The 17,116-nt window shown below is 64.4% G+C and overlaps 1 protein-coding gene across 2 annotated transcripts in view; it reads left to right on the top strand.

Annotated features, from left to right (window-relative positions):
- TPO (thyroid peroxidase) overlaps nucleotides 1-16,894 on the top strand; it is a 46,337-nt gene extending 29,443 nt beyond the window's left edge. For both annotated transcript variants that reach the window (XM_059132795.1, XM_059132796.1), the window contains 11 exons: nucleotides 580-786; nucleotides 1,486-1,995; nucleotides 5,089-5,347; nucleotides 5,939-6,109; nucleotides 6,926-7,163; nucleotides 7,588-7,796; nucleotides 8,422-8,589; nucleotides 11,379-11,510; nucleotides 11,814-11,913; nucleotides 15,915-16,047; nucleotides 16,819-16,894. In XM_059132795.1, the coding sequence (XP_058988778.1) occupies nucleotides 580-786; nucleotides 1,486-1,995; nucleotides 5,089-5,347; nucleotides 5,939-6,109; nucleotides 6,926-7,163; nucleotides 7,588-7,796; nucleotides 8,422-8,589; nucleotides 11,379-11,510; nucleotides 11,814-11,913; nucleotides 15,915-16,047; nucleotides 16,819-16,857 (2,166 nt within the window). In that variant the 3' untranslated portion in view covers nucleotides 16,858-16,894. The remainder of the gene's footprint in view (nucleotides 1-579; nucleotides 787-1,485; nucleotides 1,996-5,088; nucleotides 5,348-5,938; nucleotides 6,110-6,925; nucleotides 7,164-7,587; nucleotides 7,797-8,421; nucleotides 8,590-11,378; nucleotides 11,511-11,813; nucleotides 11,914-15,914; nucleotides 16,048-16,818) is intronic.
- Nucleotides 16,895-17,116: the final 222 nt, after the last annotated feature.

Raw genomic sequence — 17,116 nt, 5'->3', positions numbered from 1 at the left:
TTGACTGTCCCTAACAGACGTAGTAACACCTTCCCCATCCTGCCTGATGCCCCAAGGCTCTCTGGGCTCAGCGTAAAGGGACAAAGATTCTGTAAACCCGTGTTTCCCAGAATCACGTGGCTACTTGCAACAACTGGTGCTCAGACATCGTTAACGTGGGCTGCTGGGCTCCTGCACAAACTACTCCACGTCACCACCGTCCGGTTCTGGAGGAGAGGCAGGGCTCACTGGGCTGCCACCAGGCATGGACAAGGCTGTGGGGGATCGTCTTCCCGGGCCCCCAGGTCCACGTCCCCTCCGACGACAGGCAGGAGAGGCTCTCGGATTTTAGGAAACCTGTGATTGCATTGGACCCACTTGGAACCTCAGAAGAGCCCCTGTGTCGAGGTCCCGGCACTAGTCACATCTGCAAACCTGTGGAGGCCTGAGAACAACCTCACGCCTCTGGCCCGCCCTCTGGGTCACGGCCATCACACCGATGCTCCCCGTCTGTGAGCGGGCACCCGGACCCGCGGTCTCCCCTGTGTCCTCCGTCTCTGCAGATACCCACCCCACATGACACGCTGGTCTCTCTCACAGGTCCGGGAGGTGACAAGACAAGTCATTCAGGTCCCCAACGAGGCCGTCACTGAGGACGAGCAGTACTCCGACCTCCTGGCAGCGTGGGGACAATACATTGACCATGACATTGCGTTCACCCCCCAGAGCACCAGCAAAGCTGCGTTTGGGGGAGGGGCTGACTGCCAGCTGACGTGTGAAAACCAGAACCCATGTTTCCCCATACAGGTAGAATTTTAAACTGTGGGACTATTTACTATGAACGTAACAGATGCCATTTAGAAATCAAGCAGGGGGTGTAAGGGAAGGTCCACATCCCGATTCGTCCTGCGTGGGGGCGGGAGGTAACGCCTGTGAGGAGTATCTCGTGCGTTTGTCCAGAAATTGTCCTCGTGTGTGTGCGTGTGTGTGTGTGCATGTGTGTGTGTGTGCACGTGTGTGCGTGCTCTGACGCTTATAGCTGACGGGCCCTGCTGTGTGTGTCGTTCAGAACCTGTTGTAATTGGCCGACGTCGCACCATATTGTTAGCGGACACTCGACTTCTAAAGTCTGCGCGAGAACGCGTTAACCCATTCGTTTGCGCACGAGCATTTAAGTTTCAAGCTTTGCTGTTTTCACACCGACCCAAATAGTGAAGCAAAGCGTGCGTCCGGACGTGAGCCGCGGTGCCCCTGTGTCTGCCTGCTGGGCTGCAGAGCTGGGGGGCGGTGGCTACGGCGGGTCCAGCAGAACAGGTCTCCCTAAATACGGTTCTCATTTCCCTTCTCACCACACTGACCCCGGCAGGAGCCCATGGCACACTAGAACTGAGGGCAGGGGACAGGAGTGGACAGGTCAGAGAGTGGCCCCCAGGCTGGTGACCGTGGCCAGCCTGGAGCTTCCCGGGTGCCCGCAGAGGCTGTGACGGCGTCTTCCCTTTCCCGCAGCTGCCCAGCAACGCCTCGGGGAGCGCCAGCATCTCCTGTTTGCCGTTCTACCGGTCCTCTGCTGCCTGTGGCACCGGGATGCAGGGCGCCTTCTTCGGGAACCTGAGCTCGGCCAACCCGCGACAGCAGATGAACGGGCTGACGTCTTTCCTGGACGCGTCCACGGTGTATGGCAGCTCCCCAGCCTTGGAGAAACAGCTGCGCAACTGGACGAGCGCCGAGGGGCTGCTCCGGGTCAACACGCGCCACCGGGACGCCGGCCGCGCCTACCTGCCCTTCGCGCAACTCACTACCTGCGCGCCTGAGCCCGGCCCCCACGGGACGACCGCTGCGCCCTGCTTCCTGGCGGGGGACAGCCGAGCCAGCGAGGTGCCCGCTCTCACGGCCCTGCACACGCTGTGGCTGCGCGAGCACAACCGGCTGGCCTCGGCGCTCAAGGCTCTGAACGCGCACTGGAGCGCCCACACGGCCTACCAGGAGGCGCGCAAGGTGGTGGGCGCCCTGCACCAGGTACGAGGTCCCGGGGGCGCCGGGGGCGTGGGGGCGGGGTCGGAGCAGAGTGAGGGATCCCAGCACACAGGGCGGGGTGGGGGGCTTCTGGGACACACGCCACAGTCTGGACGTGCCCCTGTGGGTCACGACCTCGCATCCCAGCGAGCACACGCGGAGCCGGTGAAGCAGGAACAGGGAGACCACACGGACGTGCGAACGGGGTTCGGTAGAGCCGGAGGGCGGGAACCCGTCCCTGTCTCCGCCAGCCTGTCAGACCCGCTCCGAACTCCAACGAGGTGGCTCCCGGGGTTCCCGGTTGGGGCTCTTGCCCCTCCCCCGCCGTGGAGTCCTCCGGCCGTGTCCCCTGACGGCAGTGTGCCCACGCCCCTCCCCCGGACGAGGGCTCTGTGGGCACATGCTGTCCGGCCTCGCGCTGTACTCTGGCTGCTGGACCGGACGCGCACACTGGACGCTCGGGAGTGTGTGCGGCCCCGTCCCCATGTCACGCCAGGAGCCCCGCCCCCGTCTGCCCGGGACTGGGCCACATTTCTCAGCTTCACTGTTCGCTTTCAGATTCCGTGGAGTGTTTTTTCAGTCAATAGCTTCTCTTCGGTGTTTTTTGCAAATATCTCAGAAACTCCAAAATGACAAGAGGCTGTGTTTAGCATTGATAAACCCTTGCCGGGAGGTGGGCTGCGTCGGAGGGGTTCTCGCAGGCCGTCCGTCTTTCCTGCTTCTGTGGTCTGGATCTCTCCCGTCCTGGAAAGAAACATCTGCAGGTCAGAAGACAGAGAGCATGCCCGGTCCCTCGGCCGCTGCCTCAGCTCTGAGCAGCCAGGCCCAGGGACACGTGGCCTGGCCTTGGCTCCCGTCGCCCCCACCCCTGCACCCGAAGCAGAGGCAAGCCTTCTGCCTCCTGACCCACAAAGTCCCACAACAGCCCCAATCCGTCCAACAGAGCCCCATGGTGCTCCTCACCAAGGCATTTACCCCAACTTCAGCAGCTCATTCCCCCGTGTGCCCCCTGCCCCGGACAGACAGCCCTATATGGGCATGTCCCCAGGGTCTCTCTCTCTACTGGTGGCCCTGTGGGTCAGGACAATGGGCCCTATGCCCCCTGGGACCCCAAGTCAAGCTTCAGAGAAGGGGAGAGGGAAGCAGAGGTCATTAGAATCTCTTCCACTGGAATTTAAAGCTGCCTCGTGCTCCTGGCGGGGAAGAGGAAGGCCATTTCCCTTGTAGGGACAAGAAGCAGAAGCAGAGCCCTACCCACGCCGGGCAGCAAAGGCCACACTGAGCTCCTGTGCAGGAAGGCTGCGGACACGTCTGGGGTCTGGGCTGAGGGCCGGGTTCTGCGTGACTAAGTCGTCCCTCCTCCATACCCATCAGTGGCCCAGGGGCTTCTCACTCATCCCCAAACCAGCTCTGGGATAACCCATCAGACAAGGAACACTGGACCAGCCTCCAGACTCCGGAGCTGAAAGCAGGCTCAGTGGCAACCCGGGGCTCTGTGCGTCCACTGTTCTGCCGGCTCGGAGGCTAGACAGCCGCTTCCCGCTGCGCACCCTCGAAGTGCAAATCAGAAAACACGTCCCGCTCGGAAGGGACCCGTTCTGAGGGTGCAGGTGGGAGCTTTCTTCCAGCGTCTGGAGAAGGGGCAGCTTGCCAGCTGCACGGAGAAGCTTCAAGCAAAGACCTTTATGTTCTCGACAGAACTGTTCCTATCGGCTTTTACCTCATCGGACGACACTTATTGACCCAAATCCCTTTAATCCTGGAAGAATCTGATGCTGATTTTACAGGAAAGAGAATGACTGGTAACCTCCCAGCAGAGCCCTTGTCCCTGACCCTGCGGGGGCACCGAACGGAAACCACAGGACGACGGTGGGTGGCCTTGTTGCCACTGATGGGGCTTCTCGGAGGCATGGGCGCCGGAGAGACCCAGGCCGCCCACTGTTGTGCCCCCGGGGACCTCAGACTCGAGCAGCCTCCTGGGCGGCCACAGCCCCACCCCCGTCCCTCGAGGGGCCAGCATCTATCTGGCTCGCAGAACTCCCGAGGACCAGAACAAATGGACCAGCACCTTTCTGAGAAGTCAGTCGGAGGCCCTAGCGCAGGGCAGGACAACGACACAGAGCCCATCCCGTCAGCGGACCGCGGGGTCCTGCCGTCAGGAAAGACGCTCGCTCCGGCCCGTGGGTCACCCTGTCCTGTCCCTTTAGAGAGCACGCTGTATCTTCCATCTTGTTCACAAAATCCAGGCCTGGTCTGGGCTCCTGTGAGACCCCCGCCAGCCCCTTTCCTTCCTGTCTGTTGTGTCGAGCTCAGGAGCTGGCAGACGCGCGTCAGGGAAGAAGGAGCAGCGCAGGATCCCAACGTGCCTTTCAATCTCCCAGAGCCAGGCAGAGGGTGGGTGCCCTTCAATGGGGGGTGTTTCCGTATGGCTTCTGGGGAGGGTCCTCCGCACGCACGGACCCACCAGGTAACAAATCCATCTGCCGTACGGAGACCACACAGCAGAGCCAACAGAGAAAACCGTGTATGTTTTCTACTCTCACAAAAACTTCATGAAAAAGGCTTTTCCAGAAAAGGAAGCCAGATCAGAGAGGCCACCCAGCTCCCCATGCACCAGAGTCACAAAGCCACGGAGTGGGGGGGGGGGGGGGGCTTGGAACTCCCGGGTCGGGATCTGGGCCTCCACGGCTCAGGCTCCTCGAAGCGCCCGGATCCTGACTCCTGAGCTCAGGCGTTGCTGATGCCCACGGTGAAGGGGGTGAGGAGGTTGGGGGAGGGGTGCAGCGTGGCAGCCAGTCCTGTGTGGTGCACCCCAAGCTTTACGTGCCCTGCCCTGCCCTGGGGGTGTTTGGGGGTGTTGCTGAGATGCCCTCCAAGCCCCACAAGTCTCAGAGCTGTGAGGATGCTCTTGGGATCCATTCACCTGTTCACCTGTTCCCTGACCGGGACGCCGTGTCCTTCCCGGGACAACTCTGGCCCCAGCGGATGTGCAAGAGAAAGTCCTCCCCTGTCGCTGGACGTGGCCCAAGTCCGGAACGTGGGCCCTGCTGCCAGTCGCCCCTGCTCAGAAGCTCTCCTGTTTTCTTCTCTCCATAGATCATCACCATGCGGGATTATGTCCCCAAAGTCCTGGGCCCCGAGGCCTTCCAGAAGCACGTGGGCCCTTATAAGGGCTACGACCCTGCCGTGGACCCCACCGTGTCCAATGTGTTTTCCACGGCTGCCTTCCGCTTTGGCCACGCCACCGTGCACCCCCTGGTGAGGCGGCTGGACGCCGACTACCAGGAGCCCCCGGGCCTCCCCCCGCTGCGGCTACAGGACGCCTTCTTCCGTCCCTGGAGGCTCCTCAAGGAAGGTGTGTCTCCCTTCGCGCCAGGGCTCGGCCTCCCTCCGTGGCTACCCTGGACCATGCCCCCCGTCCCTGTTTATCATGGTCCTGGGCCAGCCCTGTTGTTGCTCTGGGGGTCCCCAGAGACCAGACAGTCGTGATAAAGGACCCACGTGATCAGGGTGGGGGGGAACCGAGAGGTGGGCTTCTCCATAAAGGGTCCTGTGGAGCAGGCTGGTCCTTAGAGGTGAGGGGAGCAGGTGCCCGGACAGACCCCGCTCTGTTCTGCGCCCCCTGCCCGTTAGACTCCAGCTTCCGCTTCCTGCAGACGTCCACTGCGGGAAACAACACGGAAGCTTCAGGACAGCCGCGCTTCTTCTCTGGGTTCCCTTCGGACCCAAGGCCTGCCCGTGCAACCGGCTGGTCAGTCCCCGGGAACCCAGACAGGTGCTCACCCACCCCCACGGCAGAACCCCAGCAGCACTCAGAAATCCTCAGACTCGCGAAAAGTGAAGTCGTGACCTTACATTCGTGATCTTGAAGGGTTTTCCGTTCAGAACAAGCCGAGTTCCACCAGGACTCATGGGATGACCGCCTCTCGTCCCTGGTGTTTTCCAGGGGGTCTGGACCCCCTGGTGAGGGGCCTCCTGGCGAGACCAGCCAAGCGGCAGGTGCCGGAGCAGCTGATGAACGAGGAGCTGACGGAGAGGCTGTTCGTGCTGGGCAGCTCGGACGGGCTGGACCTGGCGTCCATCAACCTGCAGCGGGGCCGGGACCACGGCCTGCCAGGTGCGCCCGCCCTGCTCCTCCCTGCTCCGTCGCCTGGGCTGCGGGGCGGCCCCTCGGAGCCTCTTCTATCAGAAGCGGCATCTCCGATCCCCGGCCACCCTCCAGAGCTCTGGTCCGTCCACGGGGAGCCCCATCAGGGACCATGGGGCGGGGCAGGAGCAGTTCGCGAACAGGAGGGGCGGTGGTCTGGCCTGGCGCGTACTGGGCAGTGCGATGGCCGCTGTCCTGCCCATGGGCCCCTCTCACCGCCCCCAGGCCGGCACACTCCTCCGGCTGCCTCCAGGCGGTCCCCCCCCACTGGCCCATCACTTGGCCACTCTGGGGGCAGGAACCCTCTGCTCAGGCCAGTCCCCACCCCTCCTCCCATTCGCTGTGCGCACTCCAACCCGATCCCCTCCATCTGTCCAACGCTCCCCACCGCTCCCGGAGGCCTGCCCTCACGCCCTGCCCCGTGGCCTTTCCTCCTGGGGCCCCCGTGGTTCAGCTGCCTGGTCCGCTCTGCTAGCCATGCAAGGCCCCCTGCCGGCGGGTCCACGAGTGCAGACCTGCCTGTCGCCTGGGGCGCTGCTCCAGGTCAGGGCACACCCGCACACGCCCCTCTCCTGGACCCCCCCGGGAGCCAGGTGATCGGTCAGGACACGTGCTGCTCTGGCCTCCCCTCAAAGCCCCAGGAGGTCGAATCCTGACCACTGCACAATACAGTGTCTTCCTACTGTGTCTGTGGACAAACTCTCCAGTAAGCCCCCGCCCGTGGTGCTGGAACATTCCAGCACGTTCCGTCCTGCTGGGCACGAGGTCGTGGGGTGGTTTCTGCAGGCTACAACGCATGGAGGGAGTTCTGCGGCCTGCCCAGACTGCAGACGCGGGCTGACCTGCACGCCACCTTCGCCAACGCCAGCATCGCGGGCCGGATAATGGACCTGTATGGGCACCCCGACAACATCGATGTCTGGCTGGGCGGCCTGGCCGAGACTTTCCTGCCCCAGGCGCGCACGGGCCCGCTGTTCGCGTGCCTCATCGGGAGACAGATGAAGGCCCTGAGGGACGGAGACCGGTAGGTGCCTCGGCTGGGCACGTCTGCGGCCCCCAGCCCACGCAGGCCCCAGCACAGCTGTCGTGGGTCCGCGCGCCCCGGCTGTCTCTGTGGGGCCGTGGGCCCATCACGTGGTGACGCCCAGAAAGCCCCTACGCAGGTTCTCTCACGGGTCTGCCAAGTCGGGCAGGGGGCACTGACCCAGGAAGGAGGTCTAGGCTCAGGGACGGCATCCGCGCGGGGGCGGGTTTGCTGCCCTTCTGTCGGCGTGGCCCGGCCGTGTCCCGCGAAGGCCCCCGAGGGAGTCAGGAAGCCAGGCCGTCACTCCCGGCCCAGTGGGTCAGGAGGGAGGGGTCTGGGAGCCCTCAGACGCGGCAACAGCACAGGATACGCTGTCCGCCCGACGGGAGGCGCCCTCAGCCGCGGGCTCGCCTCTCCTGTGCAGGTTCTGGTGGGAGAGCAGCGGGGTGTTCACCGAGGCCCAGCGGCGCGCGCTGGCCAGACATTCCCTGTCCCGGGTCCTCTGTGACAACACGGGCCTCCCCCGCGTGCCTGCGGATGCCTTCCGAACCGGGAGATTCCCGCGGGACTTTGAGGCGTGCGAGAACATTCCGGGGCTGAACCTGGACGTGTGGAGGGAGCCCCCTCCTCAAGGTGACGTGAAGCCCTTTTTAGATCAGGTTGTAGCACGTGGGTCTGTGCCACGAGGCATGCCCACGCGCTGCCCCACGTCTGCGCCGCCGCCGGGGCCCCCAGTGGGGTGGGCAGGTGTGTGGACGAGCACGGGGGTGTCGGGGCACAGGGCTCCCGCCGGCCTCCGAGACGCTGTGCGCAGAGACACACCCGGAGCCGAGGAGCCGTGTGCCCGCTAGACGGCGGGAAAGACGGGGACTTGGGGGGAGGCGAGACGGGGGCCGAGGTGAAGCAGGTGAGGGAGATGGGGTGGGGGAGGGGCGGGGGTTAGAAAGGGGGTGAGAGGGAGGGGGCGACGAGCAGGTGGGGGTGAGGGTGAGGGATGAAGGGGTGAGGGTGAGGGTGAGGGTGTGAGCACAAGGAAGGCGCGGGACACCGAGCGCTGTGTTGGGCGAGGACGGCGCCCGGAGGGGTCGGCTCAGGGCAGGGACTGACGCGGAGGGGGAGGCTCCCCGCCATGCTGCTGCCGCCCGTCGTGCACAGCCTGGACGGATCCCTGGGACCTGGGGTCCCTGCGGCTGCGGCCACGGAGATGGGGAGGGACCGGGAGTGAACGCCGGGTGCGGTCTGTCGCGGTCTGGTACAGGTGACGCGTGTGGCCTCCCCGACGGCGTGGACAACGGGGACGTTGTGCTCTGCGGTGAGACCGGACGGCGCATGCTCGTGTTCTCCTGCCGCCACGGGTTCCAGCTGCAGGGCCGGGAGCAGGTGGTTTGTGCCCCCCGCGGCCTGCTCCGGCCGCCCGTGTGCCGAGGTCAGTGGCCCCTCAGACGCCGGCCTTCCTGACTTTCCCCCAGGTCTGTGGTTTGCAAACAGGAAGTAGAACGAGTGTCGTCGGGAGAAGGGGCCGGCGGGTGTCGTCCTCTTCCGCGGAGCCGTGCTGGCTCCGCACACGGCGTCCCCCATCAGGGTGACGCCGGCGGGAAGGGGACGCGTTAGTGACCCGTGGGAAGAGCTTCCAGAGCCGCCGCCTCCGATGAAGCCCAAGAGAAGGGCTTCTGCCCGCACCAGCCCGGAACAGGCTTGTCTTCATCCCCACACGCGTCTGAGTGTGGCCACGCGGCCGGCGCGAGGGCGAGTGGGAGCCTCCAGGGTCCGCCCGGGGGCTCCGTGCCCCACTCCGCTGGTTAGAACAGTGTCGGGGGCGGGGGGCGCTCAGGGGACGGGCCTGGGACCCCAAGTCACTCCTCCGGAGAAGCGGGCAGAGGGACACCCCCCAGGGGCCCTCTGAGCGCCAGACCCTGAGGTCGGGGTCCCTGGTGAGAGCGGCCGGGACCCCCGCAGGAAGGACCCAGGAGCAGAATGCGTGATCCCGAGAGCGGGCAGGAGATGGTGGCCAGGGAAGCATGTTGGGAGCTGGAAGTGCACCCGACTCGCAGGCCCATGGGCCATGGCCACAGCCCCGGCTGTCTGTTGGCTGTGCCTGGGGTCCCGTGCGGAGCCGCGTGCAGCTGGGCACAGGGGAGAGACGCGCTCTCGCCAGGCGACCGCGGAGGACGAAGACGACTGAGGACGGCGTTGCTAACAGCGGCACGAACGTCGCTACACGCCCAGTTACAAACGGTTCCGACAGGCAGTTTCTCCTCCAGAACAAGAACCGCGTCTCCGTTTCGGATGTCGGGACTGTCCTGTCCTGGGAGCGCGGCCGCGCTCCCTGCTTCCGGCTCAGTCCTGCAGGAAGGTGGACGGAGACCATGAGCCCCAGGCCCGAGGGCGAGTCCCGTGTCCCTGCCAGGCTCGCGGCAGCGTCTCGCGGCGGCCCGGGTCTCCGGCTGCAGAACCGGGTCCAGGGAGTGCCCTGATGGTAGCCAATGGCCCAGGAACAGCAGGGTCAGAGCCTGCCTGGGCCGGGGACGTGGTGCCAAACACACGACCACGCGGGGAAACCTTTGCACCCAGATTCGTACCAGCAGGCCGTGAGCAGCTGGGCTGGCGAGCACCCACACCTCGTCAGCCGTGCGGACAGGGGGACCGCCCCGAGAGCTCCTGCAGATTCGCCTTCCGGAAAGTTCACCGCGCAGGACCCCGCGTGCGTGTGCCTCACACCCTTTTTGCCTAAACACATTCGACATGTTGATTTGGGCTGTTCTCAGTCTCTGTGACCCCGGAGCTCCATTCCTCACGCCCCTTCTCAGCCCGTCACGCCGTTCCCCTTCCTTACCCTGCAAACCAACGACCACTCCCCCAACCAAGTGGGCCGCAAATGACCAGGTGCCCGGCACGTGCCCGGCTCGTACTGACCACTGGCCGTGAGCCTCCTGAGCCTGATGGCTGCTCCTGGGGGTAACGGGGTGACGCTGGCGGAAGGCTGGGGCCCAGCCCGCCGTGTAGCCACGGTTCCTGGCTTATAGGGGTTCCGGCAACAGAGAAGCAGCTCTGGGTTCCCCTGCATGCCCAAGTCCAGACCTGCATGGCTACCAAGACCTGGTTGGGCAGGTCGGGCCTGGGAAGGCCGACCCCCTCTCGCTGGACCTCGTTCCCCGCTGGCCATGACCCGGTCCGTGACCCCACACGCCTGGCCTGAACCGCCTTAGTGGCTTCCCAATCTGCCTCCCAAGCCCACGGCCTCTGTGACTCCACGTCATTCCTTGGACACAGGATAGCCCAAGAGAGTGTGATGGCCGTGTCCTCCAACACGTGCCCAGGGACCCATAAAATATGGCATCTGTTGACACTCAGACCTCCTGTGTTTCCTGGAATTGGCCAGAAAAGAAATGTTTTATCTGAAGGAAAACGGACTCAGCGAGTCACCAGGAAACAGGCCTCAGGAATCCAGCAAGGGGTCCCAGGTTTCAGGCAGAAGGAAACATGAGGGCAGCACCCCTTCCTCACCGGCGGCAGCGCAGTCATGGGCACCAGCTCGCCGGGCCTGGGAGCCTCAGCTCCAACTCCGCACCGGGCAGCCTGTGCTCTCCTGTGGGCCAGGGTCAAGGGTCGTGGAGTCGTGGCCCGAGGTCTCACATGCTCTCTGAGGGTGAGCCGTCCAGTTGGAAGAGTCCGCGTGGACGCACAGACCCATCCCTGCCCTGTCCCCCCGTCCCTTGTCCCACACCGGGCCACATCCCACTCGAGGGGGAGGATGCCAGCCTCCTGGAGAGGCCCCATGTGGATTGCGGGCCACTGCCCAGTGTGCCCAGCTCGCCATGAGCTGCCGGTGGCCCCACGACACAGCCCGCCCACGCCCCCGTCACCTCCGCCTATGCAGGAGCACGTGGCACAGAGCTTGAACGGACATGAGCAGCAGCCCAGGTGGGACAGGACAGCTTCAGTGCGGGCAGGTGTCCCCACAGCATCACGGCCACACCACGCAGCACCGTCACAGCGTGGCTGTCTGCCGAGCTGACCTTGGAGGGCACGCTCTGGTGGCAAGAAAGCGGTGCTCAGGGACGGACGTGGCCCAAGAGGGACATGGCTGCCAGGGCACCGGGGGTTCTAGATTCCCTTGCTCACGGAGCAGGGAGTGGGCAGGAGCCCCCAGGGTAAGGGCCACAGCGGGGTCAAGGAGGACAGGGCCACGGCCTGACCTCAGTGTGGTCTGTGCAGACGTCAACGAGTGTGAAGACGCGACGGCCCCTCCCTGCCACCCATCGGCACGGTGCAGGAACACCAAGGGTGGCTTCCGCTGCGAGTGCACAGACCCCTACGTGCTGGCGGAGGACGGGACGGCGTGCGTAGGTAAGAGCACCCTCCTCGGCCCTCCTCCGCAGGAGGGCAGCAGGTCAGGCACACCTCATGGGTGCAGCAGGTCGTCCTCCCGCGGCCACGCGTGTCCCGCCACCGCCATGCGTGGCTGGGCGTGGACTGTGCTTCCCAGCGGCTGTCCTGACCCCTCGCACCCAGGGGGCCCATCTGAGAAATGGCCTCCCTGGGCAGTCGCGGGTAGAGGCAAGGCCCTCAGGACCAGGCTGGCCCTGGGCTCTCGGGGCACGCTGGCCGCAGCCCTCAGCAGGGGGCTCGCTAACCCCTCCCTCTCCCCAGACTCTGGGAGGCTCCCGAAGGCGTCCTGGGTCTCCATCGCCTTGGGCGCCCTGCTGGTCGGCGGCCTGGCGGGTCTCACCTGGACAGTGGTTTGCAGGTGGTAAGTCCTCCCCCCAAAGCTGGCAGAGGCCGTCTCCTCCCCTGTGGCAAGGATGGTGTGTTCCAGAAGCCAGTGTAGACGCTCGGTGGCCCGAACCCCTGCAGCCCCAGAGCGACTCTGTACAAAGCTCCGATTTCTGGCTCTTGTGCCTTCAGCAGTGAAGGTGGAAGAGCCCACACACCTCGGGGCGTCCGCGGCCTGTGGCTGGAGACTCAGGGCGGGGGCTTGGCAGTGGCAGCGGGTTGCCGGGGATGCTCCCGTTAGGAGCCGAAATTGTGCCCAGATGTCTCGGAGAGTAAATGTCCCCCAGGATAAAACCAGCTCATCAGCGGCCCCGCCCCCGGGCAGACTCCTGCAAATAGGGAACTTGGATTGACGTAAAGCTGGACCTTTACATCAAAACCGGCCCCATGGTGGGGCCTTTGGAGCGGATCTGGGCGTCTCTTCGGGACGTGGGTCAGCACCTGTCCTCCTGCTTCCTGACCAGCAGCTCCGAGGACTCGAGCTCAGAGTCTTGCTCAACCTTCCCGGCAGCATAAACTGCAAGACACCGTTGCTGGCCCGTCTGCCCAGGGCCGGCCCACACTCCATGGCCCTGCGTCTACTGGGACACACCATGGAGCTCAGCGGTGCCCTCGCCACGGCCCCGTACCCTGCCCCTCTGCAGTAGCAAGGTTGCTGCACGCAAACCCAGAGCCCTGGTGGTCAGCCGTCACCACCAGGAGGTCACCATCACGTTCCGAGGTGTCCCCAACCACGGCCAGCCGCAGCCTGGCCCCTCTCCGAGCCCCTGGGAGCCGCGGCTCTGGGACTGGACGGCTGTGCTCCTCCTGCCCAGGCGTCCCGTCGCAGGAGTAAAGCCAACACCCACTTCCTTTAAACTCCAAGTCCACCCTGCCCCCACTTCTTCACCCGACACGTGGGTTTACCTCTGCCTTGTAAATGGTATTTAAGTGACACACTTTTAACAGACTCGTGATTTCTGGCAGAACCAATGAACCCCACAGTTCAGACGGGAAGTCCTTCACTCTACCAGCTAAGGGGAACGCGCGACGGCCGTGTGTCTCATGGGCTTGGTGAATCCAGCCGTGATGTCATTAAACTCTCCCTTCGATCATGTCAGGTCTTGGTTACGGGCTGAAACACGTCCCCCAAATTCACATGCTGGAGACCCGACCTCTGAGACCCTGGCATGGGGCCATATTTGGAAGCAGTGTCGTTGGGGACATAACGAGTTGAGATGAGGTTGTGTCAGAGTAGGTGTCCCCGTCCAACAGGACGGCTGTCCTCCCTGGAAGGGGGAGTAGGGACAGACGGGGACACAGAGAGAAGCCTGCGTGACGATCCGGGCAGAGACCGGGGGACACGGCTACCGGCCAAGGGTCCCCAGCAAACCCCCCAAAACCTCAGAAAGAGAAGCCCTGCCAACATCATGACCCTACACGTCCACACTGCAGGAAGAGGAGAGAACAGGTTTCCGTGGCCAAGCCCGTGGGGCCGTGGCACGGTGTTACTGATGCCCCAGGAATCGCTTACAGCAGTGCTGGGGCGTCTGCTGGAGGAAGGTGTCGCTTGCCTGCGCCGGGAAGAGCTACAGCAGCGCTGAGACCTGGGCTCTGTCGGGTCGGGGCCTGGACTTGGCCTCTGCGCCCCTGGCTTCCTCCCAGGTTGCTTTGGCACCGAGTGTGATTACACTGTCAGGGCCGTCCCCGTCTGGACCGTCAGGACCGTCCCCGTCCGGACCCTGACCGTCTGGACCATCGCCGTCAGAGCCGAGACTGTCGGGCTGTCATTCCGACAAACCACTGACTGGTCAGCAGCAACGTCCCGTTCAGGGCAGCCCTGCGACGGCTGGCCATCACATCCACTGCTGAGCAGCGTCTCTAGTTTTCGGCGGGGCTGGCGGCAGGAAGGAGCCGCCCGGTGTTAGAAGCTCTGACACGGGCAGTAACAGAAACCCATAGCCGGCCACCCACCGCTCGGTGAAAATGAGCCAGGCCATGGGCACACACCGGCGGAGGGGCTGGGAGCTGCGATCCCGTGGACTAAACGTCCACGCTGTGAAAATCCAGGATCACCATGACTTAAGCTGATGTATCATCTCCGTCAGACCTCGGCCACCCTACGTGATACAAAGACACCTCAGGCCCCACACAAGGAAAAGGGGTTCTGGTTAAGACAGACAGTCGTCCGTCACATGGGCACTTGGGAAGACAGTGTCCACTGCCCTGGAGTCTGGACTCTGGAGCCCTCATACCCGCCCCGAAGCTCGGCTGGGTGGCTGGTCACCAGTGGTGGCAGAGAGCAGAGCCGTTGGGCTGCAGAGGCACTCCGAGCGGCATGGACAGGCGGACACGGACGTGCTGGCCCACAGCCTCTGTGGGGACAGACGGACAGCACTTAAGCCCAGGAAGGCAAACCTCCGTCACGCCCAGAAGTGCCCCATGTGCCCCGCCCGGATCCGCCCACCTCCCCACAACAGGCCTTTGGTCGTGAATTTTTTTTTTTTTTAAAGATTTTATTTATTTATTTGACAGACAGAGATCACAAGGAGGCAGAGAGGCAGAGAGAGAGAGAGGGAAGCAGGCTCCCCACTGAGCAGAGAGCCCGATGCGGGACTCGATCCCAGGACCCTGAGATCATGACCTGAGCCGAAGGCAGCGGCTTAACCCACTGAGCCCCCCAGGTGCCCCTAGTCGTGAATTTGGTCGAGAGCCTGAAGCCTCCTGGCTGTGGTCCTCCCCGGGACAGGGAAGCTTGGAGGGAAGGGATTTCTCCTCAGGGATTGGAAGGGCGCGGGGTGCAGAGGGAGGGGCCCTGACCCTGGTGGCCGCCCCGAGGGACCGCCCTCTGCGGGAGCTCTCGCCGGACAGCCTGTGGGTAGGGCCCCCCCCCCTGGGCCCGCTGTGTCTACACCAGGGACTCCGCGCCCACAATCCACAAATGCCCCGGCACCGGGACACCTGCTCCCTCCCAGCCCTTCACCGCGAGGCCGCGTGGCTTCATCCCAAGCTCCCGCAGCCTGGTGGGCTTCCGGGGGATGGTGCCACGCGCCCGGCCCGCTGTCCTGGCTCCGTGGAGGACACACCCGCTCCCGCTCCCAAGGGGCACTGACCCCACAGAGAGCTGGGCGGGGGTGGAGGCGGGGCCGAGGTCGGGCCGCACCCCTGAGTCACCTGTGCTCTGGCGTCCAGTCCTTCCCTCCGCAGCTCGGGCTCAGCTGCTCCCACTCCCGCGGCTGCCAAGTTACCTGGTTTAGCCGAAGTCTGTCTTCTTTGCCACGCAGACGCGGGTCGCTGGCTCGTCCCCTCTGCGTGTGGCTTTCAGTGCTCTGGGGGTCCCAGTGTGTCCCGTCCACGTCCATTCCTCCCGTCACGTTTCCTGACTTCCCTGTGACGCCTCTGGTGCCTCAGGTCGCCCTGGGCGTGCTGTTCTCACCCTGGGGGTCCCTGGCTTTGGGAGGGTCTGACGAGGGAGAGCCACAGCCAGGCCCAGCTCCAGCCAGAGAGGAGCACAGTTTCCCAGACGGCCCCGGCTCAGGAAATCTGCGTCCGGACGCCACGTGCGTGCAGTCGCCTGGAAAACAGAGTGCAGAAAGCAGGCACGGAGGCCTGCCCCCAGTTCAGCTTCTCCTCCTGGGGACAGTGATTTTCCGAACCCCCCCGCACAAGTCAGAAGTGGGATCAGACGCGTTCGGCGGGCCTGGGGCTGGGGGTGTCTCTGGTCAGGGCGTTCGCAGGCTGCGGCCGGGGGTCCTGGCGTGGGACAGGCTGCGTGGCCTCCTGACGCCCCTCGGCCGACGGAGAACGGTGCAGGCCGCGCCGCACCTGGTGCTGTCTTCCAGCGAACAGTGGCCCCGGGCTCCTCCCTGGATGGATCAGGAGGTGCCCAGGGTCCCAGCACCCCGTCCAGTCACAGTGACAGCAGGACAATGTGTGTGACGGGCCCTGAGCGTTCACCTGAGGTGTGACCTCCGTCAGCAGGTGTGTGCTTGTCTGCAGGGCACACGCCGGCCGGAAAGCCTCGCTGTGCATCGCAGACTCGGGTGGAAAAGGAACCTGCCAGCCGGGTCTCGGAACGCGCTGGGACTCGAACGCGTCACAGCCTGCTGCCGCCACTCGGGGCGCAGGCCAGGTGGGTGCTCGCCTGGGAGGGCACAGGGTCCACACTCGTCCACGCTCCCATTCAGACCAGGAGGCCATCACGGAGACCCTGGTCCCCTGACCCCGCGTGGCTGCCGCGCTGGTCCGGTCCCTCCGTGCACGGTTCACTGTGCGATCACGGCTCGTCAAGCGGCATTCTTCCAGGAGGACGACTTGTGACAAGTGTGACCTACTTTGTTTAGAGAGTGCAGACAGACTAGAACGAGTAAGCCCAGGCGGGAGCCGGCACGAGGCTTCCCGTTTGTGCAAACTGGGTCGGAACTGACCCCATGGCGGGCGCTTGCCTCCGTGTCACCCCAAGCCTCGGCTGAACACGACAGCCAGAAACTGAAAGGAAATGCTGACTAGAAAGCAATTTTTATAAAAAAAAAAAAAAAAAAAAAAACGGAGTCATTCCAAGTAGTGTGGAGACAACGGGTCTAGACTCGCCTGTGGCTATTTTTACTTTGTGTGCGTGACCGCGGGACGGGCGACACTGAAGTCGGCGTGCGCACGCCTGTCCGAGACCTAGGTGGGCGGCCGGCCCTGGGACACTCGGAGCTGGCCGGCCCTGCCCCCGATGCATCCCCCCACAGAGCAGGACCCGCGTCCGCCCCGAAGCAGGGAACTGAAACGCCCCATTGGGACGCACACACGAGGACCCTTGCAGGCGTGTCCCTGGGCCCCCGAGTAGCTGACTGAGTCCTGGGGCCCCAGGGCGTACCCGGTCTGTCCTCATGCTCAGAGCTGTTCTCTCCCGCAGGACCCGGCCTGTGGATCCCAAATCCTTCTCTGCCAGTAGGAACCGCAGGGACACGCTCGGAAGCCAGTGCGACAGCCGTCCTGGGAACGGACGGTCCTTCTCGGACGGGAACCCCCTTCCTGCCCGACACGGGGGAGGAGGTTCCCTCTGGAAACAGCCTCAGTCCTGGCGTGTCCGTCTGAATAAAGCGTGTGCTGCTCCCCGAGCTGGAGTCACGTGTCCTTCATGCTCGCTTTCACGGGCGGGTGACAGGGTGGATGACGGCCCTGCCCATTGTCGGACGTGAAGCAGGACACCC

This window comes from Mustela lutreola, chromosome 9 (assembly GCF_030435805.1).
Source record: "Mustela lutreola isolate mMusLut2 chromosome 9, mMusLut2.pri, whole genome shotgun sequence".
Classification (NCBI taxonomy): domain Eukaryota; kingdom Metazoa; phylum Chordata; class Mammalia; order Carnivora; family Mustelidae; genus Mustela; species Mustela lutreola.
Note: the sequence above shows the minus strand (reverse complement) of the source record. Positions and strands in the feature narration are given on the sequence as shown.